Source organism: Amphiura filiformis, chromosome 17 (assembly GCF_039555335.1).
Source record: "Amphiura filiformis chromosome 17, Afil_fr2py, whole genome shotgun sequence".
Classification (NCBI taxonomy): domain Eukaryota; kingdom Metazoa; phylum Echinodermata; class Ophiuroidea; order Amphilepidida; family Amphiuridae; genus Amphiura; species Amphiura filiformis.
This window is the reverse complement of record NC_092644.1, coordinates 23566440-23590602: the sequence shown is the minus strand read 5'-3', so window position 1 is coordinate 23590602 and position 24163 is coordinate 23566440. Positions and strand designations below refer to the sequence as shown.

The 24163-nt window shown below is 36.4% G+C and overlaps 1 protein-coding gene across 1 annotated transcript in view; it reads left to right on the top strand.

Annotated features, from left to right (window-relative positions):
* LOC140137074 (uncharacterized) overlaps positions 1 to 24163 on the top strand; it is a 291494-nt gene that overhangs the window by 145545 nt on the left and 121786 nt on the right. Inside the window, 1 exon segment of the mRNA XM_072158732.1 lies at positions 19438 to 19510. Coding sequence (XP_072014833.1) covers positions 19438 to 19510 — 73 coding nt within the window.

Genomic DNA, 24163 nt, shown 5'->3' with positions numbered 1-24163 from the left:
AGATGTTGTTTCTAGATATTTTCACCTGCATGCAAGCCATGTCTACTATCAACATAGCATTACATCGTTGGACAGGAAAACCCTCCTAACTCTTGAACATGTTAGAATGAATATTTTAAACAGTTCTCTCAACAAAATATTTAATATTTCATCACCACATCCGTGGGACTTCATCAGAATTGTGACAGGAGTGGTAAAGCTATAGCGACAACCCTTGAACATGTTTTTAAAAAGCAAGCTGTTAGAAACGTTTATCCACAAAAATAGCCTGTTTAGTACAATTTGTTTTAGGGGTCTGAGCTTTTGATCTTAGCAGGATCTTTATCAAAGGCAAAGTGACAAGACAACACACAAACAGGAATTCCTGCCCCAACTGATATTTTCCAGGAAACACTTATATCTTCTATTGTTTTGCTTATGTCTTCTTTTATTTTGCTTTTACTTTGTGTCCATTTCTATGTGTATAGTCCATGTCCCTACATATATGCATGTTTGTGTGTTGTCTTGTCGCTTTGTCTTTGATAAAGCTCAACATATCTACACATGCATATTGCACTATACTTACTATGTGCAGATTGGTTTCAGGGATTTTTGAGTGTGAATATTCACCAATGGTGTGTAGATATCTAATGCGACACATGAATGATGGATAGATGACATTCATCATGTTCATGCTTGAGAAGAAATTCTAACACATGTTGAGTGGTTAGTGTCTATCAGACAGACATGTTACTTGTAAAAATTAAGTGCTATATGGCGATAAATATGCATCTTGTTAATACATGACTTGTATTAGTATTACCTAAGGTTGTGTGCTTAAAGGTACAGTGGTTTGATGTATAAAATATTCTGCTCCACAAATTGGTTAATTAAAGGGGTATTACTTGACAAATAGCATACTATACTTTGATCAGCTCGTAATCGGCGGGAATTGTTAGGCTTTTACCACTACGCCGAAAAGTAGACCCACGTTAAGAGTGATATAGTTTATCTGTGTGGTCTATATTTTGTGTGTTAAAAAAAGTACACAAAGTAGAGGACTTCAATTGATAAATTGTGATATTTCTGGCAAGATGTCACAAGACAATTATCCAAATAAAATTTATTGATATTAATCCGCGATGTTATAATGCCCGCCGATTACGAGCTGATCAAAGTATAGAGTGGTTCAACAGATAAAATACATGCAAATGATGCTATCAGCAGTAGACAGCAGAAAATAGAATGCACAAATAGTTCTTTCACCAATAGACAGCAGAAAATTGAATACACACAAAGCATGCTATACCATTTTTCACCCTGATGTGGCAGTGAGGTCAGTACGCATTTCATTGGACGCAGCTTCTAGTAGCTAGTGGACGGTGAAAGTGCTGGCGTATGCACACATGTGCTTAAAGACACCACATAGATATGTGCTCAAAACAGCTGCCTCAACACATGAAAAATATTATATCAGCATTAGCAGAAACTAGAATACATGCAAATGATGCTATCATCAGTAGACAGCAGAAAATACAATACATGAAATGGTAGTATCAGCAGTAGACAGCAGAATATAGAATACATGCAAATGATGCTATCATCAGAAGACAACAGAAAATAGGATAAATGCAAATGGTGCTATCATCAGTAGACAGCATTAAGTAGAATACACACACATGGTGCTATCAGCAGTAGACAGAATATAGAATGCTCGCAAATAGTGCTATCAGCAGTAGACAGCATAAAATATAGAATGCTTGCAAATAGTGCTATCAGCAGTAGACAGCATAAAATAGAAAACACACAAATGGTGCTATCAGCAGTAGACAGCAGAAAATATAATAAATGCAAATGGTGCTATCTGCAGTAGATGGTAGAAAATAGAAAACACACAAATGGTGCTATCAGCAGTAGACAGCAGAAAATATAATAAATGCAAATGGTGATATCAGCAGCAAACAGCAGAAAATAGTATACTTGCAAATTGTGCTATCAGCAGTAGACAGCAGAAAATAGAATACACACAAATGGTGCTATCAGCAGTAGACAGCAGAAAATAGTATACACATAAATGGTGCTATCAGCAGTAGACAGCAGAAAATAGAATACACACAAATGGTGCTATCAGCAGTAGACAGCAGAAAATAGAATACATTCAAATGGTGCTATCAGCAGTAGACAGCAGAAAATAGAATACACACAAATGGTGCTATCAGCAGTAGACAGCAGAAAATAGTATACACACAAATGGTGCTATCAGCAGTAGACAGCAGAAAATAGAATACACACAAATGGTGCTATCAGCAGTAGACAGCAGAAAATAGAATACACACAAATGGTGCTATCAGTAGTAGACAGCAGAAAATAGAATACACACAAATGGTGCTATCAGCAGTAGACAGCAGAAAATAGAATACACGCAAATGGTGCTATCAGTAGTAGACAGCAGAAAATAGAATACATGCAAATGGTGCTATCAGCAGTAGACAGCAGAAAATAGAATACACACAAATGGTGCTATCAGCAGTAGACAGCGGAAAATAGAATACACAAACACATTGTGCTATCAGCTGTAGACAGCAGAAAATAGAATGCACACAAATGGTGCTATCAGCAGTAGACAGCAGAAAATAGAATACACACAAATGGTGCTATCAGCAGTAGACAGCAGAAAATAGAATACACACAAATGGTGCTGTCAGCAGTAGACAGCAGAAAATAGAATACACACAAATGGTGCTATCAGCAGTAGACAGCAGAAAATAGAATACACACAAATGGTGCTATCAGTAGTAGACAGCAGAAAATAGAATACACACAAATGGTGCTATCAGCAGCAGACAGCAGAAAATAGAATGCACACAAATGGTGCTATCAGTAGTAGACAGCAGAAAATAGAATACACACAAATGGTGCTATCAGCAGTAGACAGCAGAAAATAGAATACACACAAATGGTGCTATCAGCAGTAGACAGCAGAAAATAGTATACACACAAATGGTGCTATCAGCAGTAGACAGCAGAAAATAGAATACACACAAATGGTGCTATCAGCAGTAGACAGCAGAAAATAGAATACACACAAATGGTGCTATCAGTAGTAGACAGCAGAAAATAGAATACACACAAATGGTGCTATCAGCAGTAGACAGCAGAAAATAGAATACACACAAATGGTGCTATCAGTAGTAGACAGCAGAAAATAGAATACATGCAAATGGTGCTATCAGCCGTAGACAGCAGAAAATAGAATACACACAAATGGTGCTATCAGCAGTAGACAGCGGAAAATAGAATACACAAACACATTGTGCTATCAGCTGTAGACAGCAGAAAATAGAATGCACACAAATGGTGCTATCAGCAGTAGACAGCAGAAAATAGAATACACACAAATGGTGCTATCAGCAGTAGACAGCAGAAAATAGAATACACACAAATGGTGCTGTCAGCAGTAGACAGCAGAAAATAGAATACACACAAATGGTGCTATCAGCAGTAGACAGCAGAAAATAGAATACACACAAATGGTGCTATCAGTAGTAGACAGCAGAAAATAGAATACACACAAATGGTGCTATCAGCAGCAGACAGCAGAAAATAGAATAGACAGCAGAAAAATAGAATACACACAAATGGTGCTATCAGCAGTAGACAGCAGAAAATAGAATGCACACAAATGGTGCTATCAGCAGTAGACAGCAGAAAATAGAATACACACAAATGGTGCTATCAGCAGTAGACAGCAGAAAATAGAATGCACACAAATGGTGCTATCAGTAGTAGACAGCAGAAAATAGAATACATGCAAATGATGCTATCAGCAGTAGACAGCAGAAAATAGAATACACGCAAATGGTGCTATCAGCAGTAGACAGCAGAAAATAGAATACACGCAAATGGTGCTATCAGCAGTAAACAGCAGAAAATAGAATACATACATGCAAATGATGATATCAGCAGTAGACAACAGAAAATAGAATACATGCAAATGATGCTATCAGCAGTAGACAGCAGAAAATAGAATACATGCAAATAGTGCTATCAGCAGTAGACATCAGAAAATAGAATACATGAAAATGGTGCTATCAGCAGCAGACAGCATAAAATAAGATACAAATAAATAGTGCCATAAGCAGTAGACAGCAAAAATATAATACACACAATCCCACGTTTTTAGTTTGTGTATGACACCACTGCCCACGTGCTTTTAAAATTATGATGTGTATTTTATGTATAGGCTTTTTAATTGCCTATTTTAATTTGTCTTAATTTTGTTTTTAAATGCTGTTCATATTCTTGTGTTTTTAAATACTCTCATCAGCTTTTGGGGTGATGAGGTTTTTGATTGACAGGTCCTTATCCTCCTCTATGCTTTATCCAATTATCATGTCTGTAGGACCGTGTCTATGCCTCTTTCTTTAAGGACTAATTAATTAAAAATGTATTAATATGTATAATGCTTGTTTTGTTTTCATTACATTTGACTATCCCTGATGAGAGGAGACAGCAGTCTTCTTGAAACAAGTTTGTAGGATATGAATAAAATTTAATGAACTGATCCATTTGTATATTTATTTATTTATCGCTCCTTTACACTTAAAGTTGAGCACTCTCTGAAGAAACTTCAGTTCATTACTTTGTAATGCTTGTATTATGTATATGCGCTGTGATCGCTTGAAATGGCGCTTAATAAATGCCTTTGTAATAATATAATAATAATCAATGGTGCTGTCTTCAGTAGATTATAACAGAGAAATGTATTTGTACAAACATTAGTCATGTTGGTACTAACACAGTAAAAATTCATTTTACACCACGAACATGCAAATGCTACAATCAGCAGTAGATTATAGACCATTGTTTGTGCAGATGTTGCTGCAAAATAGTGATAAGAGCTATACCGATATCAGTATATTGCTCCATGGGCAACCATGGAGAAGGAGGTAGTGTAAATCCCATAAGATGGTGTCCTTATAAATAGTAATCAATTAAGATTCCTTTATTTATTAATTGATGCAGTGCACCTGTCTTTATTTAACCTTTAACATTCACCTATATTGATAATAAAGATAATTATTCCTTTGCATTAACCTTTATTGATAATAAAGATTTTGCCTAAAGGCTATACTTAAATTGACATTCATATGCTTTGTCGGAAAAAACAATATTTTGTCAAGATTTTCTCCAAAAAGGACTATTTTTCTGCTATTTGGCAACATCTGTGTTGGTATTAAATAGCAATTTTCTTTATTTTTCATAATTTCTTCAGCTGAAAGGGGCATTTGATCTGACAGTGTAAACTAGCATTTTGTGGAAACCAAAATACATTTTTTTTATGTTACAATATTGCTTTAAATATACATGTACTGTGACAACATTAATTAACATAAATTTAAAATTCTTCGAATAAAAACATTAGAAATCATTGTGTTGTTAGCTTACTTATGCTTGCATTGTTTTGCTTTTTTTTTTTCCAGTGAAGATTATTGAGGCAATCTCTGTACAGATGATTAACCTATACCTCTTATCAGGGTTACCAAACCTACGATTTGGTAGCCCAATTGGGCAACTTTTTGCCCGCACATTTTCTTAATTTCCTGCCCCATAGAAACCAATGGTTAAGAAAAAAACTTGGGCTACTTTTCAACATCGGCTCCCGAAACATCCGATAGTTTCCTGTCCCATAGAAACCAATGGTTAAGCGAAAAATTGGGTGACTTTTTGATTATTTGACCCTCGATTTGGGCTGAAATTTGTTGGCAACCCTGCCTCTTCTTCTATATAAGGTTACAAGGTTACCAAAACCGTGATTTGGTAGCCCAATTGGGCAACTTTTGAAGATTTTGTCTACGACATTGGACACTTTCCTATCCCATAGAAACCAATGGTTAAGAAAAAAATTAGGCGGCTTTTCAACATTGGCTCCTGCGATTTTCCGGTAGTTCCCTGTCTCTTAAAATTCAATGGTTAAAAAAATTGGGTGACTTTTCGATTATTTGACCCACGATTCGGGCTGAAATTTGTTGGCAACCCTACTTCTTATCCTATACAAGGTTTTACTTAGTGAATGATGTTATCTAATTGCGAGTTATTTCATCAGAGATTAAGTGATTACAGTGATGAGAGGAATTGACATATTTAGGTTAGGAGGGAAGTGTACAAGTCATGTGTGAAATGCTACCGTTTCAGTGATAATTACTTCTTTTGCTGGTGATAGGACCAAGAAAAAAATCTCTAATTGAGTGAAATGTCTCGAGTGAAATGATGCAATGAAGTGGAATTATTATTCTTGCATGATAGGCTTCAACATAAAAAGTCCAAGTTTTGAAATATTTTCTCAAAATATCAAGACTTGTCTCAAGAACCGCTGAACCAATTGTGGGATTGTTTGTACTCATTGTAATGCATTTTTTATGGTCATACAAATGTGTAATTCTGAAATTTTTTTAATTAAAATTTTTTTTGAGCTTGTCATCTGCAGTCGACACCCTTGTTAAGAGGGTTAAGATTAAAAGAAAATCATATGTAAATATTGGTGATTTACAATAGTGCACTGCACTCCAGTTGTATTAGTGTACTAATTATTATGGTGTAGTAGAGCTTGTTATGATTAAAATCGTACACATCGTGATAAAACATTTTGCTTTTGAACACGTATTAGTCCTTACTCTTTCTTGATCAGTTGAAGGCAAATCCAATCAAATGTTTTGCTCAAAAATCTGAGGTCTTTTCATCTTGTCTGATGGTACGATTCACTGCCATTGCAACCTTGTTAGAGAAAAAACGATAGGAATTTTTGTTTTTACTATCCTCTACCGTGTGATAGACGACAGGCAGGTCCAATATTTTGAGTATTTGATGCTGGCGTAGCCGGTATCCACTACGATTAAAATATTGGACCTGCCTATCATCTATCATAGGTAGAGGATAGTAAAAACAAAAATTCCTATCATTTATTCTCATTCTTAGTCAGTTTGAATATTATTTTAATAACTGTAAACTATTTTTGTAAGCAAAAACTAAGTTACCGTCATAAAAACTCCCCTTATTATAAAATGAACGAAACTTGTTTACAACTTTACGTATTCTGTTGCGCGTACTGCTACCGCGTTTGCGTATTCCGCACTAGTCTACGTGTACAACGTGATACATACGCGAACCTCTAAAAGCGTGTTACGTATTATCAACACTCATGATGATGTGGGGTTGTCTACGGCCTGATAGACTGCACCCGACATCATGCGATTGTCAAATCAGATTATATGTCTACGAACTAGACCACTCCCACTAACTATAATTGATCTTGGTGTCAGCAGTGGGTCGTATTCCTGCTGCTGCTGACATAGATGTTCTGTCCGTCCATACCAATATTCCTCATTTACTGCATCAACGGTGCTACCAGCAGAAAATAGAATACATGCAAATGGTGCTATCAGCAGTAGACAGCAGAAAATAATATACAAATATTGAATGTTTATGAGTTCAACAGTCTATAATATCGAATTGATTAATTCGAATTAAACAATTCATCGAGTGGCCATGGGCAGCGCCATTAGACATGTTACAAGACTAACAAGTGACAGGTGATGGACCGTACCCACACAATTGAATAGGCACTGTTTTGATCATTTTCATCAAGGTTACTCAAAACTTACCTAGCTAATTTATTATACATTAAGGGTCTCTGCCTTTTTAATATGTTATGCAAAACTTAATTTTTAAAATATCTACCGACGGAAATAAAAATCCATCGACGGATAGTCTTGTTATGCTCTCACAAACTTAGAAAAAAATCTGAAAAATCCAAAATTTTGGTCTAAAACATGCCCAAGGTTACTGCTGTCCCATTCAAAAGTACAGGAAGACCACCTACAGCGTTGAGGTCAACTTTCTAGACTTCCTGTCTACTGGCAGTAATGGCTACTACCCAGTGCTAACATCAATGAATTGTTTAATTCGAATTAATCAATTCGATATTGTAGACTGTTCAATGGTAAGAATATTTTCATGAGATGAAATATGGACCATTTCATTCTACGAGGTTTTGCCGAGTTTAATGGAGCAGTTCATATTTCGTCGAATGAAAATATTTTTTTCCATTGAACGAATAAAAACATTCAATATTTGTTTTATATAGCTCATATATAAGTTCCTTTGCTTCCACTTAATTTTATAAATCACCAGGAAAACAAAATAAATTAAATTATATCTAAATGCATATTTATTTTAGAAGCAACACCCGCACATACAATTGGCAAGTCGAGGTGGAAACCTTGCGCTATGCGCTCACAAGTCTGTCAGCGTTGCTATGGCAACTCCACGTTTGTGCAATGGAAAAATAAATATTACACAGGCGCGGAGTGCGATAGTCCTTTTGCAGCTGGCTGCTAAAAATAGCAGAAATAATCAATAGTAGTAAGCCAATCAAATGACAAGAAACTTTGTATGAGTTATATAAAAAGCACTGTTGCTCCTGACTACTGTTGCTACTGCCAATTCCTTTAAAATTGATACCATTTCAAAGATATCAACAATAAATAGAGTCCCTTAAACATGTCTCAAATTTGACACATGTTTCCTGATGGCATTACATGCTATCAAATGATTGCAGCTGTGTAATGTACCAGTGACATTTACTAGCAATGTAAATTTGTCAAAATATATGATAAATGATTATGGAAATATCAATGTAGATCAGCATAATTCATTTCTCAGACATTTACAAATGATAAGTTCAGATGGGGAACATGGTATATCCAATGGCTGCCTTGTGTATTTGGCTATTCTAGATGAATTCCACACTACCCCTGTGGAAGATTCTGGAAATATCTTCCATAGGGGGAGTATGTTTTTCAACTGTAATTGGTCAGGGTTAATCATTTTGATTCCCATACTCCCCCTGTATTAAGTTTTTGACTATATCTTCCACAACTGGAGTGAGTATTTCAAATGGAAGTTACCCAATTGTCTATTGCATTCAAAACTCATACTCCCTCTGTGGAATACTTTAGCTAAATCTTCCACAGGGGTAGTGCGTATTTTAAATGGAATAGCCCATTTGCATTATTATTATTATTTTATGTAAAGAGATATCTTTGTAAAGGGATGAAAAAACCCACCCCTGTTCCACAGATTGACCCAGATTTTGGTATTTTTATATTACTTTTAAATCTGCTCTATGCATGTAAAATCAGCCATTTTTGACCAAAAGTGAATTGAGTGTGATGGAAATTGCTGTAATATCCTGTTTTGGGCAAAAAGTAGATTTATTTTGACTCATAATCACAAGTTGAGGGAGGGAAAGAAATTGCAAATAAAATTGAAAGGTCTATCCACCCGTAGAACCTTTTTTTGGTCATAAGTTAAGAAAGCATACACTATAAAACAGAGTTATATCAGTGATCAGAAAATCTAACAAAGCATCAAAAGTCCATAATTTTTTTGTGTGCTGACATAACCTGCAAGTGATAAGACTAAAAACTGCAAATCAGAATCAACTGAAATTTTGGTAATAAGCTTTTATTTTGGATATCTACTGAAAATGACATAAAAAGAGGATGCTAGGATCTCGAAATACACCGTTTAGCTATTCTTGCAATTTTGTTTTTGCTGGGAGCACTGATAGTGCCTTTAAACTTGGTATTGAAATAATAAATGAGCTTTTCCATTTGAAATTTATACACCCTTATGGAACGCATGACCTTAATCTCCCACATAGAGGGTGTAGATTTCAAACGGAATCCCCCATTCAGGTAATCCCATTTGGAATTCATACTCCCTGTGTGGAGATTTCAAATGGAGTCACCTATTCAGGTAACCCCATTTGAAATTCACACCCCTATGTGGAAGATTAAAGTCATATCTTCCATAGAGGTGTATGTATTTTAACTATAATAGCCTTATATCACAAGGCAGCACATCACCAATATCACAGTTTTCATTTGAACTCTTCCATTGCTATAACAAAGCATGAGATTATATCACAAATCTCTGACATTTAAGACTTCGCTATAGTTAAGTATGACATAAGAGGAAGCAACATTTTGTTGAATTCTCTATAAACATTACAACATGCGAAACAGGTGAATATCTTCATTTTGAGAATTAGGCATAGAGATTAGACACAAGGAGAGCTGAGTTCACCATGTTGATGGCACTATTTATCATAGCATTAGTTAGCGGCAATTCTGTCTCTATGTGTGTCATCTCCTTGGAATCAGTTGAACATACCTGTAACCGGGTGAAATTCAGAGAAGATGTATTACCCTTCCCAGAATCCTTTGCTACACGATACATCACCTCATTACATCTGACACTCCTATTGTTTGTACTATGTTCTACTTGTTATCGTGTTGAGAATAGACTGGCTAAGTAAGCATGGGCCGATTAGTTTTGAAATAAACATAATTTGGAAGCTCTGGATGCACTCTGTTCATTGAGGTGACCTTTTGACACAATCAACCCATGTTGCACTGGATAGCAAATCAGTACAGATTATTGAAATGGAAGAAATGCATTATGGGAAGTGTAAGATATCTTCTCTGTGTGAAATTGATGTCACAAAAATTCTGAAGTGTATGCTCCACAAAAAGTATTAGTAAACAGGTGCAAAAATGTGCAATTCATGAGTTTATTGTTCAGTTACAGTGATGTTTTGTAAAAAAAATGTCTTGGGGACAAACATTGGAAATATACTAAGACCAAAAAAAGAAACCAGTCTTTTTCTGTTAAATATCTGCTGTGCTGTGACATTTTTTTTACTGCAGCAAGAGTGCATGAAATGGTGGGTATACAGGGTGTGCAAATGAGATATTATCATTTTCAGGCTTTCGGGTTTAGCTAATGGCAGTGGCAGGACAAAGGGAGGGGGCAGCACAGGGTAGCATTTTCTCCATACCATTATTTTTGGGTCCCTTTTCATCAAGTTTGGTATATTCTCAGGATCAGTTTCCAGAATTCTAAGCCACATATCCCACAAATCCCAGCATGATGCATATTGCATTTTATTAACTATATGGGCACTACTGCCTTTTTACAGTGTCTCTGATGGGATAATAATGATATGCTCATCCAACTAACCAATCAAAATGGTGCTTTTAGATCTCTTAGCACTTTTAACCTTAATCCATGCAGTCCTACTGACCACATCTCTGATTGGCTTGATAGATACATAATAGCCTTCTTTCAACCAATCAAAATAGTCCTAAGAGGCTGATACATCAGCAGGTATGGGGTTAAATGCTTCGTTTTCTTTTGAACCATACAAAACCTATCTTCAACAGCACTACATGTATTGCAGAATTACAAGTGTCACTCTAGATATACCTTTCCATTGATTGAGAGGACGTCCTTGCCATATACGTTTCATTGATTGTCATCAAGAGGACATCCTTGCCCCCGGGTCCTTGCCATTGATCCGGAGGGGGGGGGGGGACTCAGTACAAATGACCATACAGGGATGATTTTTTGGCCTGTTGGTCTATCGATGACCTCCTTTTCCAGACCAATGGTATATGGAAGGGTCATTGTTTTTCCAAATTTTCTATACATTCATTCCAAAAATAGCCAAATTTTGCTTCTGTGTAGTCCAAATTTTCAAAAACTGTCTGAAATTTTTGGGAAAAGTTGTTAAATTTTACCAAAAATTTTGACTTTTGGTATATCAATGAGTTCAAAATTCTTACAGGGCAAGGCAAGTGATTGGCAGGGGAGTTCTCAAGTTTAGCTTGGGTAGGGGCATGCCACTAAGAATTTGAAAGTGAACCATCAATATACAAGAAATTTGGACTTGCTTTTTATGGGACACCCTGTATATACGTTTCATTGATTGTCACCAAGAGGACATCCTTTCCCCCGGGTCCTTGCCATTGATCCTGAGAGGGGGGGTACTCAGTACAAATTACCATACAGGGATGATTTTTTGGCCTGTTGGTCTATCGATGACCTCCTTTTCCAGACCAATGGTATATGGAAGGGTCATTGTTTTTCCAAATTTTCTATAGGCCCTATATTCATTCCAAAAATAGCCAAATTTATGTGTAAATTATCCAAATTTTCAAAAAATATCTGAAATTTTGGGGAAAGTTGTTAAATTTTACTAAAAATTTAGAATTTAGGTATATCAATGCGATTTCTTAAAGGGCAAGGCGAGTGATTGGCAGGGGGGTTTTCAAGTTCAGCTTGGGTAGGGGTAAGCTGCTGAGAAATTGAAAGTGAACTCATCAATATGCAATTTTCAAGAAATTTGGACTTGCTTTTTATGGGACACCCTGTATATACCTTTTCATTGATTGTCGCTAAGAAGACAACCTTGCCATTCACTATCTTTGCCATTCAAACATGCCCATCTAACAAGGGACAGTTCGTTGACCTCAATATTCTTGTTCATTCACAGAACAACCTGTAACTATATTGGGTACACAAATAATATGAGGTTCAAGCATGATGTTAAATCATAGATTATCAATGGTTGAATGTAAGGTAGTGAACTCTGCACTGTGAGAATGAGACAATTTTTGGCTCCAAAAGTGATTCTTTTTGTTTTTATCCTATCTGGGATTGGGCAGTTCCAGTTGAAATCCATACACCCACAACTGTTTGGTTACTGACCAGTGTTTACACACTTAAAACTACGGGGTCAAAAAATGACCCAAACGGGGTCATTTTGACCCCAACATAGTTATCAACTAAACACCATACCACTAACGGGTCATTTTGACCCCATTGGTAGAGGTCATTGCAATGACTACGTATTTGGGTCAAATAGTAACCCCATTGGGGTCAAAATATTACCACATTTGGGGTCAAATGAAATGACCCTTCAAAAGGGTTGCCTTATTGGGTTACTTAATGACCTCATTTCGGGGTCAAATGAAATGACCCATTTGAAAGGGTTGTTTTATAGGGTTACTCAATAACCACATTTAGGGGTTGTTTGGATTTTTTTAGTAGGCCTATGGTCATGCTGGTCCCACCAGGACATAAGTGTGTTTCTGCACAGAGAAAGCATTACATAAACAGCAAACTGCAAAATGCGTCTGTGTATCACACTCACACACAGTCAGTCATCGCCTATGACAGTTCACGTATTATAAGCTTCCTATACATGATATAAGCTTATAACAACTGCAGCCAAGACACCAGCCACGACAGCATGAAATTGGAATGAATCTGCGTGCATAGACAAGGGTCTATGCATCCTTGCAGTCTCACTTTTCAACTAACTTTTCATATTCCATCATGCAGACAAGCACACACGACAATCCGCTGAGCTGCACAATCAGAACAAATATGGCGCTGATGTGACCACGTGAGCCGATGCACACCGTGTGTGCAAATAGTTCAAATGCAAGTCATTATAAAGTTGACAAATTGGGTAACTTCGTCAAAAAATTAGTTTTATTTATTAATCAACAAACATTAATTGCAGCTCATGTTTAAACTCATTTATGAATTGAGATTTTCAAAGCGGAAGATTGAAACTGATATCAATGCGCGACGGTATCGGCAAAATGACCACTAAGTTTTTGACCACGTTAGTCAAAACAAAAATGACCTCGTGAATGTGGTCAAATTAAAACAGTACAACCCCCTTGAAGGGTCAAAACAACCCCAAACGTGGTCAATTCAAAATGACCACGGAAAATATAACCCCGTAGTTTTTAGTGTGTAGAGTAGAGTATTGAAGTAATCCTGTGTGCAATTTTTGTCCATTTTTATGGAGAGGATTTTAAGATATGACCTTGTGAAAAATTATAAGTTTCTTTTTTGGCTTAGTGTACTAAGACCAAAAAAATAAACTAGTCTTTTTCAAATTATCTGCTGTGTTGTGATAATCTTTCTGCCCGATAAATAGCTTTGTTTTGGAGTCTTTTTTCTGCTTGTCAAAATTTACTGCTGCACATTTTCCACTGCAACAAAAGTGCATGAAAAGCTGGGTATACAGGGTGTGCAAATGAGGTGTTAACATTGTCAGGCTTTCATGTTGAGCTAATAGCAGTGGCAGCACAGAAAGAGGGGGTATAACATTTTCTCCATACCATTATTTTTGGGTCCCTTTTCATCAAGTTTGGTATATCTCAGGATCAGTTTCCAGAATTCCAAGCCACATATCAAACCAAAACCCAAAAGCTCCCAAAGCCAGAAACACTCCAGCATGATTCATACTGCATTTTATTAACTATGGGCACTACTGCCTTGTTACAGTGTCTCTGATTGGGTAATTATGTGATATACTCATCCAACTAACCAATCAAAATGGTGCTTTTAGATCTCTTAGCTCTTTCAACATTAATCCCTGCAGTCCTACCATTCTTACCACATCTCTGATTGGCTTTCGGTAGATACATCATCTTCTTTGTTACCAATCAAAATAGTTCTAAGAGATTGATACATCAGCAGGTATGGGGTTAAATGCTTCGTTTTCTTTTGAACCATACAAAACCTATTTTCAACAGCACTACATGTATTGCAGAAATTACAAGTGTCACTCTAGATATACGTTTTCATTGATTGAGAGGACGTCCTTGCCATATATGTTTCATTGATTGTCATCAAGAGAACATCCTTGCCCCGGGTCCTTGCCATTGATCCGGAGGGGGGAACTCAGTACATATGACCATACAGTGATATGCCGCAAACTTGGGTCATATTTCGACCTGTTGGTATATTGATAACCCCCTTTTCCAGATCAATATGGTATATGGATGGGTCATTGTTTTTCAAAATTTTCTATATAATCATTCCAAAAATAGCCAAATTTTGCTTCTGTGTAGTCCAAATGTTCAAAAACTGTCTGAAATTGGGAAAAATTTAGAATTTAGGTATATCAATGCGAATTGAGTGATTGGCAGGGGGGTTCTCAAGTTCAGCTTGGGTAGGGGTATGCCACTGAGAATTTGAAAGTGAACTCATCAATATGCAATTTTCAAGAAATTTGGACCCGGTTTTATGTGACACCCTGCATATAGGTTTTCATTGATTGTCACTAAGAAGACAACCTTGCCATTCACTATCCTTGCCATTCAAACATGCTCATCTAACAAGGCACAGTTCATTGACCTCAATATTCTGGTTCATTCACAGAACAACCTGTAACTATATTGGGTACACAAATAATTTGAGGTTCAAGCATGATGTTAAATCAAGGTAGTGAACTCTGCAATGTGAAAATGAGACAATTTTTGGCTCCAAAAGTGATTCTTTTGTTTTTATCCTATCTGGGATTGGGCTATTCCAGTTAAAATCCATACACCCCCTTTGGAAGACATGACCTTAATCCCCGCCTTAATCTTCCACAAAGGGAGTGTAGATTACAAATGGAGTCACCCATTCAGGTAACCCCCATTTGAAATTCACACTCCTTGTGTGGAAGATTAAGGCCATATCTTCCATAGGGTGTATGGATTCCAACTGGATTAGCGCTAAATTTACTGCCATCTGACAAGATGCAGTTTTCCTGTTCATTCACATAGCAACCTGTTGGGTTGGGTACAAAACCTCATACTCAACAACTTGAGGTCAAATGTTCAGCCATGATAGCTAAATAGAGGTTGATGAACTATGCAATGGAAAATGGGAAAATGATGCTATTTTTGCTCCTATTCATTTATAGTGACTCTATCCTACCTGGTAATGCCTAATCAAGATTGATGATCACTTAGTGTTTATAAATCAGGATGATATCTCCTAGCGAGAAGCAGGTTATCAGCCCTTCCAAGTAGAAACAAAGTATCTGCTATCAAATCGTGCAAAGAATACTGCTTTTTGAATTGGGAAACAAGTGTTTTTTAATCAGTCTGCTTGCCAAGTCAAAATGCGGTAACTACTAGTAAACAATATAGCAGATACTGTTGCTTGAATTAGGAGGCAGATTTTTTTTAATCATTCATTCTTTAATCCCTTACTATAGAATCCAACATAAAAAGTCCAAATTTTGCGATATTTCTCAAGATATCAAGAGCTATCTTAAGAACCTCTGAACCAATACTAGGCTTGTTTGTACTCATTTTAATGCATTTTGCATGCTGATTTCAAATATGGTAATAAAAATGTACAATTTTGAAATTTTTGAAATTTTTAAAGCAAATTTGAAATATGTCGTCTGCAATCAATGCCTGTGTGGAGAGGATAAAGGCAGTATCTCATAGTAGTTAACAAAACAGATACGGTTTTCTTACATACGAGGGCAGGTATTATAGAGTGTGCGTGAAATGTCAAACGGGTCATATCCAGAAAGTCGCGCAGGTTTCCTCCCAGATCTAGGCCAATATATGCCAAGTAATTTGGCAAATTGAATACTGCATGTGTTAGCAAAGGTTAAAAAGCGTATCACAGATAAGGCTTAGTTCCTCTCCCTTGGCTTATTTTGCTATTGTTTTAACTAAAGTGAAGTAATGCATGGACTGGGTTTTTTGGGAATACAAGATATTCATGAGTAAGGCGAGCAGGATGGTAGGAGCCATTATTGTCCAGTTTTATCCATTTCAGCATTTTTTGTTATTGTTTTCAGTATTTTTCAGCCTATTTCTGAATCAAATTCACAGAAAATGGAAAAAAAAAACCAAGGTTTTCAGTGGTTTTTTTTTTCAAGACCAAAATCCTGGCGGAAAATTGTTGCTACACCATCACGTGCTGGTGTTAAAAGCATGCAATCGGAGCTAAATATGTGAGAGTGCCGCATTATCGTTGCAAATACACATTCAGCTTACACTCTGTTGGGAGACTGTAATGTAGAAATGATGATGATTTTGTCCAAAGCAACATTGCATTTGGGGAGTGAGGAAGGATTTTGGCCAATTAACACTCTGGTGTGGCAACATTTTTCACCAGGATCGCAGTTTTAATGCCTGAATATTAATACATTGGTCTGATAGGTAATGAGTCAGGAAAGCCACTAATCATATTAAGGGGGTATCACACCCCTCGATAAATTTATGTTTATTTTTGCATTTTTCTCAAAAACTAATGACACATTGGTAACAAAAGTTATGTATATTATAGGGGCAAGGAATCCAATTACTACACTGGAATTTCAGTGACCCAAGACAAGCAGTTTGTTATTTATGATAAGAAATAAGGTACAGCTAGGATGTACCTCGTTTCCTACCATATATACTGAACCGCTTGTCTTGAGTCACTGAAATTTCAGTGTAGTAATTGGATTCTTTGCCCCAATAATATACTTAACTTTTGTTACCAGTGTGTTATAATTTTTTGAGAAAATGCAAAAATAGTCACAAATTTACCACAGGGGTATAGTACCCCCTTAATCATATATTTCCATTGGTATTGTGCTTCTTGAGGTTATAAAGGCCAATAATATATCAAAGCAAAAGTTTTGGGTGTTTTTCCCCTCTTGAGAAAAATCCTGCACATGGAGTGGAACTTAATGACACATCTTGTAAGAACCATACCATTCCTCTTGTGTGTCAGCTTTATTTGTCTCCAAAACTGAGCCTTATTGCCCAAATTTGACCACACACAGATGGAATTGTCAAGTCTTTGCCATTCTAAATATGTATACTTTTTTTAATTTTTAGACTCTTTAGACTAACAATTCCGCAGTTATGAGGCCAAAAAGTTTCCAATTCCAGGGTTAAGACCAATTTAAGCCAAAATAATGATGTATAAATGACAGAAAACAACTTAGCCACTTAACTGTACAGCTGTATTGGGAATTGGCGAGGATCGGTCATCAAAAAACTATTGGGTATTACAATCATGCAAAGAGATTTTCAAAAAAATGAAATTAGGGTGCCGTTTTGAGCAAATTACACATTATTATTGCTTTAAAATGCATTATTTTGAATGACAAAACAACTTAATTTGCTTGGTCACATCACATATTCAACATGGCAGCTATTGACAAATACAACCTTATGGGTTAATCACCTTAATATCATCTCTCAATCATGACATCTTAGGGCCTATATCAGAGTGCTTGGTCGCATCACATATTCCACATGGCAGCTATAATTTGACAGTAACAACCTTTATGGCTTAACTCTCTCCATGCGGATGTCAACAGCAGACGACACATTAAAAAAAAAAATCAAAATTCAGAATTTTAAATTTTTATGACCATATTTGGAATCAGAATGAAAAATGCTTTAAAATGAGTACAAACAAGCCTAGTATTGGTTCAGCAGTTCTTGAGACAGCTCTTGATATTTTGAGAAAATATCTCAAAACTTGGGACTTTTTATGTTGAAGCCTATGGTGAGCATGCAGAGCATTAATGAGCTTGCTATCATCTCTAAATCAAGACATCTTATATCAGAGTCATCCATCGGACTAGACATAATACATCTTCTCTCATCATATGGTAGCTTATATAGGCTTTATGGTTTATGGAATATTAATATCTCATTTCAGTGTAATCAACAAGGCTTTTAGACCTCTTCACATATCATGTCTCTTATTAATGATAAATGGTTGACACCATCATTCTGTCTGGCGGAGTCATCCTAAGCTATCCTAGGATTCATTTTATAGGTTAAAAGCTGTATAGATGGTGTGTCTGATTTATAGTTATACCAGTTGATGTCATAGACTAGACAATAATTTAAAGCCAGGTTGTAACATTTCCATAAAAAATAGATCTGTATTTCTTTTACATAAAATGTTAGCTTTCCTTTTCAGATATGACCTCTTTTAATTTTTACCCAAACAGATTTGGCAAAATTGTTTATTTTATGCCATTGCATGTCACTCTGTCGATTGTGTCAAATTTTATAGGAGTTGAATCAAATTAGATGTGACTTATGGGTGAATTTGACTAAGAGTCATGCAAAGTCTTGCTTTACTAGTCAAATTTGTCTAGATTGGTTAAGAGTGTAATAATGTGGAAGGTTTGGCATTATTTAGTATCAATCTAACAAGATCTATATTTCATACATACTCACGATATAACGACGTTTCTGATTGGATTTGCCCCTTTTTTTGCTGGTCATAAATACCGTTTATGACCAGTACGCAGGGCATAAACAAGCTGCGCCACGCAGCGTTGGAACCCAGTTAACATGATCCACGATTTGCTAGTGTTGCGTACACGCCAGCATGTCACCGCGCCCATCTCACGCGGGCGCAAAAGATGACGCCAGTATCACGCTGCGTTGACTCCCGCCGTTGACCTCATGAGCCGAGCTGCTTCCTGCAAGTAGGCCTACTCCTTTTCTTTCAGTTATGAAGGAAAACGGTATGGAAATGTTATTTAAACTTGTAAACCCTTATTATTTTCATCTGTATTGAATTGCTAAGAATGTTAGGTATGTATGAACGGGGTTCATTCATAGGATTTCGGGCATGATCGCTGTTTATGCCCTCAATCCTATGAATGAACCCCTAAATATATATATATGATATCAGATGATGCTGTTCTGTACAATATGCCGAAATTCAGTAAACTCAAATCATGCTCCATTATTTTCTTCTGTGTTTTTGTCATTACAGGCGAGTCCGGGAAAACAATGTATTATTTTGTGCCTGGGATATGTTACTAGATGAATATGATTCATCATCTCAGGTAAGTCAATTTGTCTGTCTGTCTGTCTGTCTGTCTGTCTTGGTGACTGTCTCTCTTAATACGAGGGCCACATGCCCTGGGCACCACCTTAAGGGAGGTATCAAATTGATCAAGTCAGCGTCGATTCTGCATTCTTATTCAATTGGTGTGTCTTGTCAAGAATACACACAATTTGATTGGTTTTCGGGTGTATAATATCACACAATAGTGGAAAGTAATATTAGTCAGGGCGCGCGCCGCCACGCAACTGCGCCCACGCTTGTTGCTCCTCAATGATCGCACGATAATGTGTGTAGTTCGCATAATACACGTGCGAGAACTAAGAACACGGTTTAGCAGCTTAAATGTTTGTGATGGTTTTGTTCATTTAAACAATGGGGATGTCCTCACAATAGTAACTTTATTTTTTTCTGAAAAAAGCAGTTTTTCTCACAAAAATTACATTTAAACTGAATAAGAATGAGAATAAAAGATAGGATTTTGTCTTTTGCCTATCAAATATTGTGTCATAAACCAAAAACTTGATTTGCGGCAATTCTGGATTATGGATAACCTAGGAAATATAATCTACAAATAAACCTGTATATTTTCAATATTTTTACAACCTGGCCCACCACTTTCAATGTGCTGCGCACGCCACTGGTATTTGTGCACAATTTCACATGCTTCGCATGCATTTATATCAAGAATTGGGGGAGAGGCGCCATTATTTATCCTTGGTCCCGGGCATCACAACATCTAGCTGCACCACTGCAAACAAGCCTGTTTGTTCAATAGTTCTTAAGATAGCTCTTGATATTTTGAGAAAATATCTTAAAACTTGAGACTATTAATGTTGAAGCCTATATGGCTAGCATGCAGAGCATTACAAATAGGAGTATAACACAAAATGAGACCAATTGATCTGATCTATACCTTCTGAATATGTGACCCGCTCTGACGAAACCCGCCATAAGTCGCACTCAGCCATTTCGAGATACGGAGAGTCAAAGTTGGGAAAGGGGTGAAAAACCTTGCAGATTTCGTTTTTCAGTTTTTATTATTTTTTGATTCCTTAATATGTTTACTTTAACCTACCATTGAAAACAAAATATTCTTTTACGTCTAAAGCACCCAAATCTAGCATTTTCTGAGCCAAACCAAGTCCTTTAACATGTCAATTTACAACTTTAAAGTCATTTTTCTTGCATTTGCCTTTTCTTTGTGTGTCACTTCCCCCCTTCCCATTGAAAGACCATAGAATGAGAACCACATGTCCCTGAAACATAATTTTGGTATCAAATAAAAGCTATAAAGACCTATACTAAATGATGACATCAAAAACTCAATTTTCAAAATTAGTGACTTATGTCTGGTTTTGCGGGAGCAGGTCACATATACACTAACAAGTGAACAAATCAATGATCAACTCAACATAGAGTTCAGGAGATAGGAAAAAAGGTACAAATCACACAAGAGCTAGCTGGAAAAGGAGGAGTTAAATGTCTTCATCTCCAAGGCACTCAATAAAAGGAATCTTGTTTCTAGACAAAAATCAATGTGATCTCAAACATAGCAATTGGGGTATTCCAGAAATTAAGTGCACATCCTCTGTAGATTTTTTCAATAAAAGAAATATCTGGATTTCCAAGTTTGCCTTCTGTAAATGTCAGACTGGAATTCTAGTTGTCATTGCTATTGGAAGAAGCTTTGTAATTCAATTAAATGAATGAAAAATCATGAAAATGTGCTTTCAAATTGAAGATATGGTGCTATCAGCTGTAAACAGCAGAAAATTGAATAGACGCAAATAGTGCTATCAGCAGTAGACAGCAGAAAATTGAATACACACAAATGGTGCTATCAGCAGTAGACAGCAGAAAATAGAATACATATAAATGGTGCTATCAGCAGTAGACAGCAGAAAATAGAATACATGCAAATGGTGCTATCAGCAGTAGACAGCAGAAAATAGAATACATGCAAATGGTGCTATCAGCAGTAGACAGCAGAAAATTTTGCAAAAGGTTGTCTTTTTTCTGGGGGCAGTTTTACGGAAAATGGACCTTAAGCTACCTTATTCCAATAATTTGGATTTTTTTTTTGACCAAAAAGGTATGAAAACTTTTTAAAGCATTTTGCCAATTTGGGAGGTATAGCTGTACCCACCACCCCAACCCCTGCATACCAGCCTGACCTCAATATGATTGTTTGTATACTCATAGAATGACATTTAAAGTTGGATACAAAAACTTGAGATCAACATTATTGAATTGAAAATGTGACAAAGTTTTGGCTGATAGTGATTCAAATTGGGCTGTTCCATTTGAAATCTACACCCCACTGTGAAAGATTTTGGAATTCCAACCCAAATTCGACATTTTAACGCGGCTGTGTACTCAAGACGTTGTTTCTTTCGCAAAATTGAGCTTTTTTGATATTTGTTACTTTGTTATGTTTTTATAAATACAAGGAAAGAAAATCCAGATTTATAAACTCCAATTGCGCCATTTTATGGATTTTATTTCACAATTTCATTCGTGTTTGCAATTTTAAAAGAGAGAAAAACTATGTTGTATCAGCGGGGTACACGCGCGCAACAACGCATTGCGCTGCGTATCGCGCAATTTGTTAAAGCACAGATACGCTACGCATATGCGACGCTTATCTGCATGCGTGGCGCATCCATTGGAAACACTAATTTCAAGTGGTAAAATGGCTCTGTTTTAGCTGATAAAATGTGGGTTTTTTTCAAGTTCTTTCCCTCTATTTGAATATCAAGTTATGAATGGATTTCGCTCAAACTTCTCAATGGGCTGTGGATTTACCCGATGTTCACGTAATATAAGGTAGAAAAACGAAAACTGCCGCATTCTCCTGTGAGATTCGATGGAAGGGTAAAATGTGACCACTTTAAACTTCAACGGCTATTATTTCAATGTTCATTTTCTCGGTAAAATGACGATTTAGGTACACGATAACTCAATAAATACAGCATCTATAGGTAAGCAAATATGATCATCGTAAAAAGCATGATCGACTCAAGAAAAGGTTTTCTCATTTTTTTATATTTTGGTCTATTTCCGGTTTTAGGCATCATTTTGTGCAAATAGTCATTTGTGAATTTTAAAAAGTTCAATTTGATGCCTTATATGGTCAATATCTCAAAAACTAAGGCCAATATCAAAAAAATTAAAAAAACGTTTTTAGAATGGAGCCTCAAGATTGAGCTAAAAACAAAATAAAATATTTTGGAAAGAGTGTTTTTTTTGTTATGATGTACCTAACAAATATTGCCAAAAACTCACTTTTTGTGATTTTCTTCATAATTGTTGTTTTTACCCCAAATCTCTATTTATATTAAGATTTATTGATGTCTTGCCTTTATAAAAATGTATACTTTTATATATCTTGCGCGAATAATTACAAAGTTATTGCACTTTTACTACATGCATGTCTGAGAGTACACAGCCTCCTTAAATTAATCCAGATCCAACCATTTTCATCCATTATAAGTGGAAAAGGCATGGAAGATTTAGACAAAATTGTCTAAATTCTAGGCCAAATTGGGCAACATTTGTCAGGATTTTGGTCAATTCCCACAACTTGAGCTGGAAAACAGTAATTTCACATAAAACTATATAGCTTCAATGTCCAGCTGGATTGATGCAAGGTGCCACTGGAACTAAGATGGCAGTGAAATCCTGCACAGAGGGTGTGTGTTTTCAGTGTAATAGCCCGATATCTCAGTTCACCTGTGAGCCATGGGCAAAAAAAGAAAAACTAGACTTAGCTGTGGTCTAAGACCACGAACACAGCCGTGTTTTGACCCCTTAATGACCTTTGACCCAAAAATATATGAAAACCCCATAGACATTGGCTAATGTCAATGTATGCGATGCACGCGTGGCATTACTTTGCCATATTATTTGTGGCAGAAGGGCATTTTGAAGGTTTTTCGTATCAGACCGGAAGTGACACCTTAATGACCTTTGACCCCAAATGTGTACACCCCATAGACACTGGGTAATAACAATGCATGTGTGTAAGTGGCATCACTGCCCTCACGTAATTTGTGGGAGAAGGTGCATTTTAAAAGTATTTCGTTTTATACCGGAAATGACCCCTTAATGACCTTTGACCCCAAATAAAAAAATACCATATATACATTGGGTAAACACAATTCATGTGTGAACATACCATCACTCTCCTATGTTTTTCTTAGCTAATGAAATTTTTTGAAGATATTTCGATTTATACCGGAAGTGACACCTTAATGACCTTTGACCCCAAATCTGTGTACAACCCATAGACATTGGGTAACAACAATGCATGTGTGTAAGTGGCATCACTGTCCTCGTAATTTGTGGGAGAAGATGCATTTTAAAGGTATTTCATTTTATACCGGAAATGACCCCTTAATGACCTTTGACCCCAAATAAAAAAATACCATATATACATTGGGTAAACACAATTCATGTGTGAACATACCATCACTCTCCTATGGTTTTCTTAGCTAATAAAATTTTTGAAGATATTTCAATTTATACGGAAGTGACCCCTTAATGACCTTTGACCCAAAATCTGTGTACACCACATTGACACTGGGTAATAACAATGCATGTGTGTAAGTGGCATCACTGTCCTGAGTAATTTATGGGAATTGATGCATTC